The 17,398-nt window shown below is 39.9% G+C and overlaps 1 protein-coding gene across 4 annotated transcripts in view; it reads right to left on the bottom strand.

Annotated features, from left to right (window-relative positions):
• Nucleotides 1-17,398, bottom strand: part of Dennd1b (DENN domain containing 1B) — a 176,840-nt gene that overhangs the window by 46,976 nt on the left and 112,466 nt on the right. For all 4 annotated transcript variants that reach the window (XM_090341472.1, XM_090341469.1, XM_090341470.1 and 1 more), the window contains 2 exons: nt 14,346-14,471; nt 6,656-6,757 (listed from right to left, as the gene is read on the bottom strand). In XM_090341472.1, coding sequence (XP_090197598.1) covers nt 6,656-6,757; nt 14,346-14,471 — 228 coding nt within the window. The remainder of the gene's footprint in view (nt 1-6,655; nt 6,758-14,345; nt 14,472-17,398) is intronic.

The following is a 17,398-nucleotide window of genomic DNA, read 5'->3' as shown; positions in this document are numbered from 1 at the left end:
GACCTTAGGTCTCTGTGCTCTCCCTTGGCTTTTCCACTCAAGGTTGGCACTCTACCACTTGAACCCCTTGAGTCACAGCTCCGCTTCTGGCTTTCTCGTGGTTAACTGGCTAAGAGTCCTGACGACTTTCATGCCAAGACCAGCTCATTTGTCCCACTATGTAAAATTCCTTCTCTGCTGCCCCTCCTCCCCTCTCCCTGTGTTATTGCCTTTCCACAGCATTTCATTAGTGTTCACACTCAACCTATACTTAGTAACATTGTTTCTTTGCCTCCACTTACATTTCTTATTTAAGAGCTGCCCCAAGGCAGAGCTTTGTTGTTTCTTTTCTCTGACTCATTCTACCTAGAACACTGCCTGATGTACAGTAGGTGCTCAAATTCTACTGACAAATGAGAGTGAGGGAAAGCACTCAAGTTAACATTTCAGTGGCTTATTCCATTGATCACATAGCTGGTCCGACTTTAATGCAAGTATTCAGAGTCAATCATTTTGATGATAAGATCCACAACTGTGCATGTTTACCAGAGTCTCCAACACATGTTTCAAATGCAAATTGAAATTACTTAACAAAGAATGCTAAGAAAATAATGTTTCATTCTGATAAACTATCAGGTGCCTTCCTTCTCCCACTGAGTCTCCAGACTTTCCCTGTCACCATTTATTTTTATTCTTTATCTCCGATTGGGAACTATGTGCTTGGAGTAATTACTATCCCCCACCCTTCCTGACCAGTGCTTCCTCGTGTCTACCCCAGCTGTGTCTTCAGTCCTGGTGACACACTACGGCTCGTTGCTACACATTACACACCAGGGCAATGACCACAGGGAAGATTAATACGAAACGAGAGAATTTATAGCAATCTACTACTTATGTTAAAAGCTTAAAAAAAAAACTCCAAAATTTCTAGCTAATGTAGAGGCAAGGATTTGGCTTGAGACCCACCCCTCTCATACAGCGTTGTATTGCACTGTGCTCTCAGATTCTCACAGACTCTCCATTCTACACGTTGCTGACATGGCTCTCTACCAGCTGCTCACGCTTGAGTCCCACAGCTCTGTTCAAGTCAGTTCAAGTAGGTTCACAGGCCACATGTATGCTCATGCTTCGTCTTTATACACAGGTGAATCACTCACAGCTTTTATTTTTTAAATGTTTTCAATTGTTCAATGGCCATTATGTTTTAGATGTCAGGATCTAACTAACAGTGCTCAAAACATGACCCATGTCATTAAATAGTCTGTAATTCAAAAGGAAGCCCAAAGTGAGCAAATATGATAGGGCACAAATCCATAAGGGTAATGAGAAAGGAAAAGACAAAAGTAGCAGGGGCTAAGAACAGGGAAAAAATAGATATATCTGACTCTTAAAGTTGAAAAATGTAAAGAGAGGGCATTTAAGATTTAAGTGCCCATGTATGCCTGCATTTTCTTTAGTTTATTCCTAGGGAGGCATTAATAGCTTTCTAGATCCAATTGTTTTCTGCAATTTGGGTTTATACCCCTGCAAAATGGAAGCCCATTAGATGGCAATCTTGAGAATTAACATAGATTAGGTCATTTATTTTTTCAACCATCTAAGGCTCTATTACAATGCAGGTTCAGAAACATGAAGACAGGAAACAGTTCCCAGAGAATTAATACCAAATAAGCCAGAATGGCTCAAGCACAAATATGTGGAGATGAAAGTACAAAAGCCACATGACACAGAGTGAAAAAAAGCAATAGGCAAAATTCAACATGGTTTATGATGAAAACTTAATACAAATTGGGTAAAGATGCAATGTACCTTGTCCCAAGAAAGATCATATACAACAAGCCCACTTAATACTAAATTCAATGGTAAACAGTTCAAAGCTTTCTTTTAAAATCAAGAATACTTACCCTCAATACTTTTACTCACTATGATATAAAGAAAGCAGTCACCAAAAAAGTAAGGAAGCAACCAGACAGGGGGGAAAGAGAATCAAATTGATCACTGATAACATTCTTATATATTGAACCCTAAAGATTTGATTTTGAAAATGTATTAGACTAATAAATCAATTTAGTAGTATAGGGACTACAGAGTGAATATACAAAATCCCATACTATTTTTAATATATTAACAAACTACCTCTTAAAAAAAAAGTAAAATCTCACCAGGCACCAGTGGCTCATGCCTGTAATCCTAGCTATTCAGAAGGCTGAGATCTGAGGACAGCGATTCAAAGCCAGCCTGGGGCAGGAAAAGTCTATGAGACTCTCACCTCCAATTCATCACCAGAAAACTGAGAAGTGGCACTGTGGCTTAAGGTAGAACGATAGCCTTGAGCTGAAGAGCTTGAACAGCACCCAGGCCCAGAGTTCAAGCCCCACAACACCCCCAAAAAGGTAAAAATCTCCAAGGTCCGGCCAGAAATTTGGCCTAGTGGTAGAGTGCTTGCCCAGCATGCACGGAGACCCAGGTTCAATTCCTCGGTACCACATACACAGAAAAAACCAGAAGTGGTGCTGCGGCTCAAGTGGTAGAGCTCTAGCCTTGAGAAAGTAAAAGGACAGTGCTCTGACCCTTAGCTCAAGCCCAGGACTGGCCAAAAGTAAATAAATAAATAAACTGAATTTAAAAAATCTCCAAGGTCTCAAGAAAATATTAACATGTCAATGGAAGAAAGAAAATATAAGTTAAAAATTAGCCTTTCTTTAGCCACTCTGGAAAGCAGTGTGGAAGTTTCTTAAAGAACTGAAAATTGACCTTCCCTATGATCCCGCCATACCACTTCTGGGCATCTACCCTAAACATCATAACCCAAGACATGATGAGGACACCTGCTCAGCTATGTTTATCTCTGCACTATTCACAATAGCCAGGCAATGGAAACAATCCAAATGCCCTACTGCAGATGAATGGATACAGAAAATGTGACATATATATATATATATGTCACACACACACACACACACACACACACACACACACAATGGAATTCCACATAGCCAATAGACAAGATAAAATAATGGCATTCGCAGGGAAGTGGATGAATCTAAAGCGAATCATGCTGAGTGAGACAAGTCAAGACCTAAGGAACAAAAGGCACATGGTATCCTTAATATGTGGATATTAGATCTAAACAGTACAAGAGCGAGGACTCAATGCTATGGACATGATACTGGAAATATAAACAACTACATAGACATAAAAACTAATGACTCTATAGACATAATGTTTTATTGCAAAGATAACTATGTATCTGTGACATACAAACTCTCAGCCTAATTTTGATTATGTTCTAAAATCTAAGTGCCAGTGATTGTAGAGATTCCCTTTTTGAATACTTGTTTGTTAAACTTGTCATTTGAAATATGATGTAAAAATCAATGTTAATAAATTCTTTAATAAAAAATAGCCTTTCTTTTAAAGACAATTAATGGCCAATAATAAAATAAAGCAACTGGTAGTAATTAGTTGCAGGTATTTTTTTTAATCAGTAAAATAATTCCAACTACAGTATTAAAACAATGAAATAAGAAAACATTTAACCAGAAGTTGAAGATACGTACATCTAAAAGAATAAAATAGGGGCTGGGAGTTTGGCATAGTGGTTAAAGTGCTTGCCTAGCATGCACGAAGACCCAGGTTCGATTCCTTGGTACCACATATATAGAAAAAGCCAGAAGTGGTGCTGAGGCTCAAGTGGTAGAGTTCTAGCCTTGAGAAAGTCCAAGGACAGTGCTCAGGCCCTGAGCTCAAGCCCAGGACTGGCAAAAAAAAAAATAGTTTGGCTGGGAGTTTGGCCTAGTGGTTAAAGTGCTTGCCTAGCATGCACAAAGACCTGGGTTCGATTCCACAGTACCACATACATACAAAAAAAAAAAGCCGGAAGTGGTGCTGAGGCTCAAGTGGTAGAGCTCTAGCCTTGAGAAAGTCCAAGGACAGTGCTCAGGCCCTGATCTCAAGCCCAGGACTGGCAAAAAAAAACAAAAAACAAAAAAAACCAAAAAAGAATAAAATACTTGTGAAGAGATGGAAAAGAAAAAATAAATAACAAGACATGTTCATGGATCTGAAAAATATTATGAAAATTATTCATACAACCAAAGCATGTGCAGATTCCACACAAACCTTACCAAACTTCCAGAGATATTTTTTGTGGAAACAGACCATCTTAAGATATATATGGATCAAAAAAAGTATCCTCGGGCCAGGAGTTTGGCCCAGTGGTAGAGTGCTTGCCTGGCACTCACTAAGACCAAAGTTCAATTCCTCAGCACCACATACATAGAAAAAAGCCAGAAGTGGTTCTGTGGTTCTGTGGTTCAAGTGGTAGAGTTCTAGCCTTGAGAAAGCCCACGGACAGTATTCGGGTCCTGAGTACAAGGCCCAGCACTGGCAAAAAAAAAAAAAAAATTTACCCTCAAGCTGGAGACCTCACAGAGTGAACAGGCCTTGGTCCTGAGGCAAGGAAGCATATGATGGAAAGAGCAGAGAAAATGTACTTCCTCGTTGATTCAGTAAGAAACATTATACTTGAGAAAATCATTTCCTCTGCTGGATCACTGTAGTATAAAATGAAGACAAGAGCCTAAAAAGTAGCTCAAGTCTTCCTAAAGCTGCTAAGCTAAGAAAGGATGGCGATGTTGGAGTTGAGGACTTAAAGAACTATCTCTAGGATTCCTTCCAAAGCCATTTATCTGCAGAGGAATTCATCGGAATGGATGTCACTGTCAGGTGCTGAGCTCCATGTTTTCTTCATGGGATCATGGAGTGTTAAGCCAGAAGGTATCCCCAGCTCAGTCATCTTTTAGTCTGACTCCTGACACAAATGTAGAAACTGAGTCGCAAAGAGATTAAGAAGTCATCTGTCAGTGAAAACACTGTCATACCTAATCCAGAAGGGTTAAAAATTAATTCAAATATTAGTATCTTAAAGAAGTAATATTTTAATAATGACGATGAAGCACGGCTGGGTAGTAGAGTGTGTTTTGTCAAGATCAGCTCATCTGTGGACTCAGGATGGGAAAACTATGATCAGAGAGTACCAAGTTTCAGTTTGTCAGGAGGAGCGAGTTTATAGCACCTGATGCCCAGGTGCATAACAGAATAGGATGATTTCAAATTTTAAAAAATACATCTGACAAAAAACCCACGTTAGGAGGCCAGGCACTGGTGGCTCGGGCTGTCATCCTAGCTACTCAGGGGCTGAGATCTGAGGATCCTGGTTCAAAGCCAGCCCAGGCACTAAAGTCCCTGAGACTCTTATCTCCAATTAACCACCAAGAAACCAGAAGTGGTGTTGTGGCTCAAGTGGTAGAGCACTAGCCTTGAGCTAAAGAGCTCAGTGACAGCGTGCAGGCCCGAGTTCAAGCCCCACGACTGACCTAAATAAATAAATAAATAAATAAGAGGTGCTGACCTCTTTCTCATTCTTGATTTGTTTCCCTGGGTAATTATAACTTTTCTTAGGGAACTTCCCCCTTGGACCCTGGGGTTTTCTTGCAGCTCCCAGGGCACAGGTGGAGAGAAGACATTTTATTTCTTGTTTACATTCGCATCCCTCTTCCCAGCCTCATAGCGTGGGCTCTGATGACAAGACAGTGCACGATATGTTGTGCTCCTATATTTTAATCACGTCAGTAAACAGATTATTTCTGGGTCCTACTTGGCCATATTACCAGAAAGGTTTATTTTCATTATATAATTTAAATCATTTTCTGATCTCCTAGGTCCAAGTTCTGTCCACTTGGAAGCAAAAACATCATAAGGCATGGCAGACTCTGAGCATCTTTAGGACAAAAGTGGACCACAAAACCAATACCTTGGACAGTCTTGGAAAACCCGTCTGTGTCGATAACTATTGTTATTAATTGGCTTTTTTTTTTTCCAAAAGGCAAGCAAACTTTTCACCAAGAATCGTTTAAATCTTTTCAGCAATGTCTTTAAGTATCCCTTTCCTAAGCATCATGCAATGTTAGGAAGGTTCTGGAAAGTGGTGGATCTCTCCCTACAAATCCACTCAAGTTGTCGACCTACTGTGTTCTGCTTTGATTGACCACTTCATATTTTTAACATTCAGCTTTTTTTTATCAAGCTATTGATTTTTTATAATGGCAATTATATTTTCGAGGCTAAAAATCAGTACACACAGCCTGAGATTTTCTTCTGAATTTTGAATTCATGAGTATGAAAAATTATACCAAATTTCATAAGTTGATAATCATTTTACAAATTCTTTGATAAAATGTACTACTCTGAGACTGTCCTAGTTTGTGTTTAACCATACCAAAAGAACTCCTTTTAAGCTGCTTGACATAAAGTAATCATGTTGCTTTCTCCTTTGTAGACATACATCTTTCCTCAGTGAAGCCTTGTCCTTAGAAAGTTCTCATAAAGAAATTTCAATAGGAAGTTATTATATAATGTTCTTGAGTTTCTAGATCATAGCTAGCATAATATAGAACCCTTTTGCTTATGTGTCATGAGCTGAAAAACAAAAGGAAATCTTCCAGCATTTTCTAAAAATTCTGGACAATGAAAAGACAAGAGAGAATTTTCTAAAACATCTAGAAAGTATTCTTCCAGGATTTGGATATAGCTTTGGAATGATTTTTCTTAAAAAAAAAAGTCTACTAATGACACTCTTTAGTTATAGACCAAAAATGTAGAAATTCAGACTTACCTGCTTAAAAAGTTGAAGGTTAACTGCTGTTTCCAAGAACTGTTTCATCACACTTGAACGGTGCTTCACAAAGCTGTCCTCACAGAAAGTGATGGGCTCGCCCTAACAGAGGGAAAGATTTCCAGGGAGTCAGTAGAAGGCCAATTAGAGAGAGAAACATGGAAAGTCCTTGAGTGTGAGACACAGAATCAACAAACACATCTTAGACGTAATAGCTAGATTTCAGGGTGAACCTGGTTTGTCCACACTGAAATTGCTCTTCAATAGTATTCTAACCAAGCAGCCCTCACATACTCTTAAAATTGCCTAATTTGACCACTTCAGAGCAGAAGTAAATCCCCTGAAAATACCTGGACATTTTTAGACTGAACTGTGAGTATCAACATAGGATGTGTACTTGGAAAAGCCCCATGATGGTATTTGCCATTTACATTTTGTGTTATCGTCTGTTTCCAGAGGGAAAGTTTTTACACCTTCTCGTCATGGCTGCAGTATGATTCTGATCAGATCTGCTCTGGGCTAAGTCCCACCAGCATCTGCTTCCATTTAGCTTGTTTGCTAAGTCATGCAAGTGTCATTTGGTAGCTCTAACAGGTGCCCCCCCTCCAAATCAACTACAGATTCCTCCTCTCTTCTTCCTGGGTGAGCTCACTGGCTGATGCTTCCCACCTGAGGCCCACTTCGTCAGTCCACTCAACAGGGAGAAAGACCATACTTTATGATCAAAACAAAAACACGCCTACCACAAGAACCACAATCTACTCAGGGCAACCCAAAGACTTGGCACTCTTTCCATGGCACTAAAAAGGGAGCGATGAGCCGGTTCACCTCATGGAACTGTGAAGGAATATTATGACACAGCTATTATGCGGCTGTGACGCTTTGATGACAGGTGTCCATGTGCAAAACGACAAGCTCTGACAACGTGCTTGTGGGTGAATGAGACTGTGAAATAAGATAATGAGACTAGCAATCGGTGAAGTTGGGATGCTGTTCTACGATGCACTGTCCAATACATCAGCTATTAGTCACATAGAAGTATTCGAGCAAATAGGCTCAGTAGAACACAAAGTCCATTCCTGTGAACCTAGCCACACGAGGCACACACACACACACACACACACACACACACACACACACACACACACACACAGCTAGTGGCTATGGTATTGAGAAGCTCAGACACAGAACATTTTCTCTGGCACAGAAAGTCTTCTTGGATAAAACTGCTATTTCAAACATGCAGGCAAATTACTGGAGAAGACACTGTGATACTTCATTAAGTTTCACTCTTCCCCTTTCACTAGCCAAAGAGCCACCACAAAAATGCCACCATACATTTTATGCTGACTGCTGCCACTCTGAAGAGCACCAGAACTATGTATTTAAGTTATACCAAACAAGGTGCCAGTAGTTCACACTTGTAATCCTAGCTACTCAGAAGGCTGAGATCTAAGGATCTTGGTTCAAAGCCAGCCTGGGCAGAAAAGATGGCAAGGTCCTTATCTCCAATCAACTACTATAAAAGCCACAAGTGGACAAGTGACAAAGTGCTAGCCTTGAGCAAAAGCATCTCAGGGAGAGTACCCACAGCCCTGAGTTTAAGCCCCAGGACTAGCTTTCAACCCCCCCCCCCCAAAATTTTAGATACTTTAAAAATTATAGCATGTTAGACTGATACATTTTGAATGTTCAAAAAGCACCTCATTACTAGTGCCCTAGAACTTACAATCTACTAGAATAAAAAAAAAGCAACAGTCAATTTTGTTAAAAACAAGGGTCTATTGGCTTTCTGGATCTAGTCCCAGCATCATACTCAGTTACAATGGGAGCCCATTAAATAAATATTTAATTCATCAAACAGGCAAGCAAGCAAGCAGCCAGACAAGCAAGCAAACAAGCAACCTAACTCTTAATAGGGCATACAATTTTTTTTAAACTAAATAGATTTCAGATAAAATAATTTCTTTTGGTACTCATTGTTTGTTGTTGTTTTGTTTTTTTTCGGTCATGGGGCTTGGACTCTTGACCTGGGCACTGTCCCTGAGCTCTTCAGCTCTAGGCTACCACCTATAACCCCTCCTACTACTTTAAAGGCCTATTTATTCTATTTGTGTGGGGGGTGTATGTTGATCCTATCCATCTACCCTCCACTTCTCCTTTCACTGATACACTCTCTTCTTCAAAACAGACCCTTCACTGTACTCTTGTATCATCCAAAACATGGATGCTCTAAGGGAAGGACCATCTGCCTCACCACAATTACTAAATGATCAAGATGAAGGAGAATCTTAGTTTACATGTAATAGATTTCCCCCCAAACATATAAGGATGCATCAATAAGCTAAATGTTATCAACCTTGAAGAAAAATACTATTCAGTTGGAATAGAACCCTCTACCTGCAACTTCCTATCATACCCATGCATTATTTTTGCAGCTGTTGTTGGAGGTAATGGCAGGCAAAGTGATGGAAAATTCCAAGTGATGGGAAAAGATACTAAAATCAACTGAACCGTTTTCAAGGGTTGAGCATAATCTAACACAAAAACTCCATCCTCATTCATCTTTGAGCCAATGGTATACATCTTTCACGAGGAAGAAAGTAAAAGCTCTGGCTTACTGTCCAACTATTTCTGACATAAAGCATGGTAAATCTTCGAACTAACTTTTCAGCTACTGACTGTTTACTAAGAATCTCTAATAATATTAGAATTCAGATACCGTTATAATTTTCTTCTCAGGAAAGGAAAACTAGTTCTTGCTATCAAGCTCTAAAGTGTTATATCTTTGTACATGAGTACAATTAAAGTTCTAGTGCTAATATTCTTGGGGGCCTGAATTTACTATCGTCCCTGGGTACACAGTATTAACATACTTTACATAGCTCCATAAATGAGCACTTTCAAATCCAAGTTGGAGAAAAAGAATTCTTCCTAAGATCATAACCTGAGTTGAAATTTCTTTATTAAGTTCATGTGGCTAATTACACTTCACACCCATTTCAGGGGGACAAATCAACAAGACTATCACCTGATATGCAACAGGGCTTCCCAAAGTTTAATCCAGGTACAGAGACAGGATTCACTCCATTAAAACTAAGTTTGGTATTGTGTGTGCCATCCTTTTCTTAATTTTCTTCTTCTTCTTCTTCTTCTTCTTCTTCTTCTTCTTCTTCTTCTTCTTCTTCTTCTTCTTCTTCTTTTTTTTTTACTACACTTGTCTCGGGAGACCCAGTGGTAACCCCCAGAGGCTATATAATTTTCCATACTGCAACAGACTAAATGCAGTCAGTCATCAGCATCACAATCCAGTCATCTTCTATGCGCCAGGTAGTCACAAAGAAAAAATAAATAAAATACAAAACAATGCCATGCTCTTAGTAGATTGCTGGTTGAGAAATAGTGGTAGCCAGTCACAGTGACTCAGGCTTGTTATCTAGATTGAAGGAAGAACTTCACAACAAGGAAATATTTGAAACCTAGATTAGATCTTGTGCTATGGGGAGGAGGTGCATGCCTTAGAGCTCAGACTGGAGAAAAAAAAAAGTAAGGTACCAGGAAAAAAGTGATCCTTCACAAAACCATGAAATAAAATCCAGAGTCATTATATATTCAGTATTACATTCAGACAGGCAGTTCCTTAATGCATCTGGACTTCATATGTACTGTCACCAATATATAAGGTACACAAACAAATGAAGCAAAAATGTCTGCACACTGAGAGCTTTAAAATTTAAAGTCTCCGAAAGGCTGTCAGGTTTCTCTTGGGAATATTCAAATTTGTGCAGGCTCTCACAGGAAATAACAATAAGTGATTTTTAGGATACGTAGCATGGTTCTTTCAAGAATCCCAATGCTATTTTTATGGAAGGTATAGCAAGTTTATACTCAAAGTTTATTAACCATGAAAAAGAATAACTTCTACAGATACTTCAGCACAAAGTCCATGACAAAAAACGCTTCTATGCAAATTATAAACTAGAATTATTAACAGCAAAATACCACCTTTGTACACATTATACTCACTTATTCCAGTTAGTAGATCTATCTTGAAAAAAAAATACAGCAACTTCCTCATTCCCCATTTTCCTGAGTCAGTAATCTGAGACAATTTAATCTAAATGACTTTTCTAAATCAGATATAGAGGCTTCTGGCATTTTGGTTAAATCTGAACATTCAGAAAATATTAATTACTTGTGTACCTATTATTAAAAATGTATTTCCTTTTCTACAACCCAAAGAAATAAGAAAAATAATTACCATTCCAGTGACAACCATCACCAGTCATCTAACAATGGACACTGTACTGTCAAGGAGGCCCTGTTCACAGACCCCATTGTGTGGAGAACTTGCACATTCTAGCTGCAGCAATTTAGTGAAATTCCATCCCTGTTAATTAAAAGAGTAGAAATGGAAGCTACTCGCTCCCTCAGAGAGCCAGAATCACATACGATATTTGACAGCACCTATCTCTAAAGCTAGAGGCCCCTTCCCCGTGTAAGCTTGGGTGACAGTGAAGGGGAGCCCACAATGCCTAAGCAATGAGGAAGCTGAGTGGTGAGGAGAGGATGACATCTCTCCACTTGGATGTTTCAAACTCGCAGTTTCAGCTTTCTTAAATGGAACAGAGCCTGAGCTTAGTACAACTTTCCTTACTGATGGTGGTTTACAAAGGGGCAGAGTCCAAAAAGCCTTCAAAAGACAACTCTACCAACTTATCAAGGCAAGGCCCAGATTACACACCAATTGCCATTCTCAAAGTAATTTGTTTTTAATTAGCCAGGCTCCAGGCAGCTGCAGAAAGGTTGAGAAGAGGACAGGACAGGCTAGCACTTAAGGAAGAAAGGGACCTTACCATTGGACACGCCTTAGATTTTCCTTCCCCATCCCTTAAGAAGTCACACAGTCAGAAATTTGATTTTTACCTTTAATCACTTATGACCCAAATAACAAACTAAAGATCCCTTATTAATATTCAATGCAGTCATTTAAGAGAATCATATTCATAACAATAATTTCCTTTTGGGAGTTGTGATGGGGTGTAATTACATAGATATACCAAAGGGATTGTTTCTAACATTGACTGCTTCTGAATTTTGCTTAGATTGGTTTTGTTTTGTGTGTACCAGTACTGGGGCTTGAACTCAGGGCCCCATTTCCTCCCTTGGCTTTTTCACTCAAAGCTGTGGTACTCCACCATCAGAGTCACACCTCCACTTTTGCTTCTTTGCTGGTTAATGGCAGATATGAGTGTCAAAACCCTTTCTGCTAGCTTTGCAGCCTGATCCAGCAATCTCAGCTACCTGAGTAGAGAGGATTTCAGGTGGAAGCCACCAGAGCCGAGCTATAACTTTGTTTTAATCAGAGCTGATGGTTATAGTTGGGACTTGGTCTTATAAGGGCTGGGAGCCAGGGAAGCTACTGGGGGTGGGGGGTGGGGCCGAGCCCTGGGAGGTGGGGCCGCGACAGAGGTCCTCCTGTCAGGACACAGCAGTTCCTCACCTTATTTTGGCTCATTTTGCAAGCTGGTTGCTCCACCATGGACTCCCCCAGCCCAGTTCTCACCACAGGCCCAAAGCAGTGGGGCCAAACATCAATGGCCTGGGACCCCCAAGACTGTGGGCCCAAATAAACCTGATCCCTTTAAGAAGTCAACTATCTTGACTTCCTAACGTGTGTTCCTAGATTAGCTCTTTTGTTTTGGTGATGGATGGCAGATGAATACACAAATACATAAAGCATTTATGATATATAGAGACTCCAAGCTTGAAGCTGATTATACAACTGCATGTACTGCAAAGATTGTGTGTGTGTGTGTGTGTGTGTGTGTGCTCAAGCTGCTTACTCAGCTAATGGTACTCAAGCACTTGAGTCATGTCTCGCAGTCCTGCTTTTTGTTACTAGTTATTTTTAAGAACAAATAGAGTCTCTCCAGAACAGCCTTGAACTCTGATTCTCCAGATCTCAGTCTCCTGAGTAGCTAGGATCATAGGTGTGAGCCACAGTGCCAGGTTTTTTAATTTTCTGTTTTAGGTGCTGTCAAATAATTTGAGCAGGAACTACACTGTAGAGATAGCTAATTCGAGTCTTCAGAAGAACTGGACCTTTGAGACTAAGAATAACTTCTGTTCTATATTAAATATGTGTTTTAGAACTTACTCAGAATGGTGAATTCTAAAATGCTTTGAAAGCATATACATATTTCAACCAGATGAGCTTGTGCTGTGGTTTGGATAAGTCCTCGAGGTATAGTGCTTTAGGAAACTGTGGAGTCCGGGGCAAGGATTTCCAGTTACTGTATGCCCACCCTGAAGAGAATGCAGGAAGCCTGCTCCCTTCTTCCTCGAGTGGTCTTTCCTGAGGTACTGCCACAACACAGCCTTCAAAACAACAGGCCAGCTGCCCACAGAGTGAAACCTCCCAAAGCGGGAACCAGAAGAAACTTTCCTTCATTCTAAGTTTACTTCCTTGACTCGGGCATTGTGTCACACTAAAGAAAAGCTGGTTTACACAATCTGTTAACTGATCACATGTATTTATCTAGAGACAGTGGCTGACACAACTGTATATTTAAGGACCCCTTCCAGTATCTCAATTACCCTTCACAACCCTAAGAACCACTAAGTGGGCACCATTAATTCAGAAGGCTGTCTAGAAAGCCTATCAGTTTCATGTTTGCTCTATGCTTCATGGTTTAGAATAATGTTGACACACCAACTCTTGTTTTAAAGTTAGATAAAAAATTTAGACTTAGGGGTTACAAGCAACAGTGGAGTTCTTTAAATAGCAACGTCTTCATTTCTTTTAGTACCACTTCAGCGTTATTATCCTTTGATAATAGAGAGTGAAACAGATTTGCCTGATGCTTTCTGGGCTCATCTTAAAACTTGGGTATTATTAAACAACAACTAGTTTCAGGGTATTAAAATAAATAGCATAGGAGCTAAGGTAGACTAAATAGAATAAGCCCATTTGGGAAAAATGTTACAAATTAGGCAAACAATCAATTTCCAAGTATCAATTAAGTTCTAGCTTTTTTTTTTAACACTTGGTACCTGTCATAACCAATCTCATTAATTAAGCAGTTGTCTGCTGGATTGCTTAGTGATTGTAACAGAATCAGGTAAATGCTTTGAGATGCTTGAATGTAATTCATTAATTAGGAAGTAAATGTTCCATTTTTAGAATTGCAATAAGGTCATGTGCCAATAAATGTGGGAAATATTAATAGTAAAGGTTACCAATATGACTAAAAATCCAAAGCGAGGAAATAGAAGATATCAGGTGCGTCATGCCTATAATCTTTGCTACTCAGGAGGCTGAGGTCCAGGAGACACTTATATTTCCAATTAATTAGGAAAAAGTCAGACCATGAGCTATGGCTCAATTATAGTAGAAGGTTAGCCATGAATGGCAAATTTAAGGGACAACCCAGGCCCTGAGTCTTGAGTTCAGTCCCAGGCACCAGCACACACACACACATACAAAATTCAAAACCAAATAAAATTTTAAAATAAGAAAGACATGGGAGAGAAAGGCATATGTTTTAAAGCTTATTACATTGGATTTTCAAAACACAGTCTTGCTACTTTTAAGATGTGTGCTGTTACAATAAGATTTCCTCTTTCTGCCTCATTCCAAACTGCCATTTGAAAAGCCTATTGAAATGATGATAAAGAAAATGCTTACAGGTTTGTATCTCAGTGCATCTCTGTAGGATCCAAACAAAGCCGCCTGGGCCCTCAGGAAGGCCCTGGCCACACCATCCCCCGTAGCTGTGGACTGCTTCTTCAGTTTATTTTTCAAGGCCGAGACCTGCATGTCAGAGAGGAACGGTTAAATTAACACCTCAGAAATTGGTACAGCGAGGTACGAACCCAATCAGGAGGCAAACCGCAGAGTCTGCAGGTCAGCCAAAAATACGTCTCCTCCCACCCAATAGCTTATCTCTGCAACTGTGCAGGCACCTGCTGCTCCGTTAATTGAAAGGAAAGCAGGCTGGATAGCAATGGCTGATGCAAATTGGTTTATGCTCTTTTTTTTTTTCTTTCCCAAGGCCTCTTGACATAAATAAGCTTTAATTACTTTACAGTAAACTGCTTATGAGCCACTTTTCTGCACATTTTGAGAATTACACGTGTGTTGGCTTGTTGGCTGGTTGGGTACGGCTGCTTTCTGCTAGGGGAGGTCATTTGTCTTCCAGGTTCACTCACACTTGCATTGTACTGTGGGAGGCCTCATTTGCATATGGGATTTTCCAGGTAGTTACTGAATAGGGTTTGTCATCAGAAAGAGCAGAGAGGCGATGAAGTTATTGAGACCATTCCAGAAATGAAGAATTACATTGTGCAAATGTTATATACTGCCTCATGCAATCTAAAACAGTACCTTAAGAAAAACATGTGTGTTCTCATTTTTGAATGAAAGACTAGCAGCATGACACATGGGCAGGATGGTGTAGCTACCAAGAGGCAGAGCTGGGATATGAATCTCAGACATCCTTACCAGCCCCACTTGCTGGACTTGTGTTCAGAGGCATCAAACCCATAATCAGAATAAAATACTGTGTTTAAAAGGAAGAAACAATTTGCCTATGCATTTACATAACCATGAGAGACCGCTATATTTACAATAATGTATCATGGGGTGTGGGGAAGGGAAATGGGGACAAAAACATGAGAAGGGGCGGGGAGTTTGGCCTAGTGGTTTGGCCTAGTGGTAGAGTATTTGCCTAGAATACACGAAGACCCAGGTTCCATTCCTCCATACCATATATATAGAGAAAAGCTGGAAATGGTGCTGTGGCTCAAATGGTAGAGCTCTAGCCTTGAGAAAAGTCCAAGGACAGTGCTCAGGCCTTGAGTTCAAGTCCCATAACTGGCAACAAAACAAAACAAAGCAAAACATGGTGAATATAATGTAACCCTTCTATTAATTACAATAAAAAAAGATTTATAAACTAAAAAAAAAAAACCATGAGAACAGGTATCAATGTTTGTGAAGTGATGCACCTTCTGTCTGGCAAATATAATGTAACCCTTCTGCTAATTACAATAAAAAAGTACGAATCAACAAAATAATGTATCCTAACTACTCCAACATTTAATTGGAGGGGGACTTGGGGTTGTAGTAAAATGCCCTTAACTCAGGGCCTGGACTTTGTCCCCGAGCTTTCTGGCTCAAGGCTAGTGCTCTACCACTTGAGCCACAGCTTCAGTTCTGGCTTTTTCTGGTAGTTAAATGGAGATAAGCATCTCACAAACCTTCCTGCCAGGGGTGGCTCTGAACTGCAGTGCTCCTATCTCAGCCTCCTGAGTAGCTAGCATTGTTAAGTGTGAGCCGCTGGTGTCTAGTCCACCTTTTAACTTTAAGTATTATTGGAAAATTATATTTTCTATAGCCTTTAATCTTTATCTTCTCTTTCTCCTTCTTATGTCAGTATGAGGTCTTGAACTCAGGGCTGTCCCTTAGCTGCTTTTTTTTTTTTTTTTTTTGCCAGTTCTGGGCTTGAGCTCAGGGCCTGAGCACTGTCCTTGGATTTTTCTCAAGGCTAGAGCTCTACCACTTGAGCCTCAGCACCACTTCTGGCTTTTTCTAAGTATGTGGTACCAAGGAATCGAACCAGGGTCTTTGTGCATGGTAGGCAAGCGCTCTATCACTAGGCCAAACTCCCGGCCCCCTTAGCTTTTTCATTCAAGGCTGGCACTCTACCACTGGAGCTATACCTCCACTTCTTCTTTGGCTAGACAATAAGAGTCTCACAGACTGCTCCTCAGGCTGGCTAAAAGCTCAGAACTGGGTCTCCCAAGTCACTAAGACTCATGTACCAGCCACTGGTGCTGCGCTTTATAAACAGCCTTTTCTTAGATTTAACTTTAAGTGAGCCAAGACTCACTGGTGTAAGCATAGCTTTCTTTTTTTTTTTTTTTGAGGGAGAGCAGATAGTATATAGACCCATGCATCCAATCCATTCCTACAATTCCCATCTCACAAGACAAAAAAAAAATATATATATATATACATATATATATATACATATATATGATATAGTCTGTACAGACACGGGCATTCTCCCATACATTCCTTATCAAAACTTTAGAGATGTGAAGCTGGGTAACCATTCTGTTTCCTTAAGAAAAAAAAAATGTAAGCACTAATGAGACAAATTCTAATTGCATGGCTCCCTTCAGGAGTGTGCTCTTATCTGTATGAAACTACCAGATAATAAAATAATGCCATTTGTCCTTTCCACAGATACGCAGAAGGGAATATTTTTATTTCTTCCTGTAAGCGGTCCTGCCTGCTCTTGTAGATGATGATTGTAACTGAAGTGTCAACCTAATTAACAACTAAACTTTGAATAATGCTAATGAGAACTGAACACAGCATCAGAGGAAGGACCAGCTCTTCAGGTGCTAAACCTTCACAGTGGTGACATTTCCCAGTGTAAAGTCACAGCCACTATGATCTGATCAAAGAGACAGACACCCACTGGGTCCAATTATAAGTAGAGTTTTGAAAAAATTATTGAGTTATGATATTCATAATCTATGCAGAAAGGCTTTCCAGTGGAGGTCTCCTCCCCATTGCTGTGATCTTGGCAATTTATATCCGCGCTCCATAGGTTCATATAAAAGTTTAGAGTCTAACTTATTTAGCCCACAAAGTGCCTAAACTGGCATTCACTTAAGAGGGGTTTTGTTATTTAAAAACATAAATGCATGCTTTTAGAAAATCAGTTT

The sequence above is a fragment of the Megascapheus bottae genome, chromosome 10, assembly GCF_031878675.1.
Source record: "Megascapheus bottae isolate mThoBot1 chromosome 10, mThoBot2.hap1, whole genome shotgun sequence".
NCBI lineage: Eukaryota > Metazoa > Chordata > Mammalia > Rodentia > Geomyidae > Megascapheus > Megascapheus bottae.
This window is presented reverse-complemented; position numbering and strand designations above follow the sequence as displayed.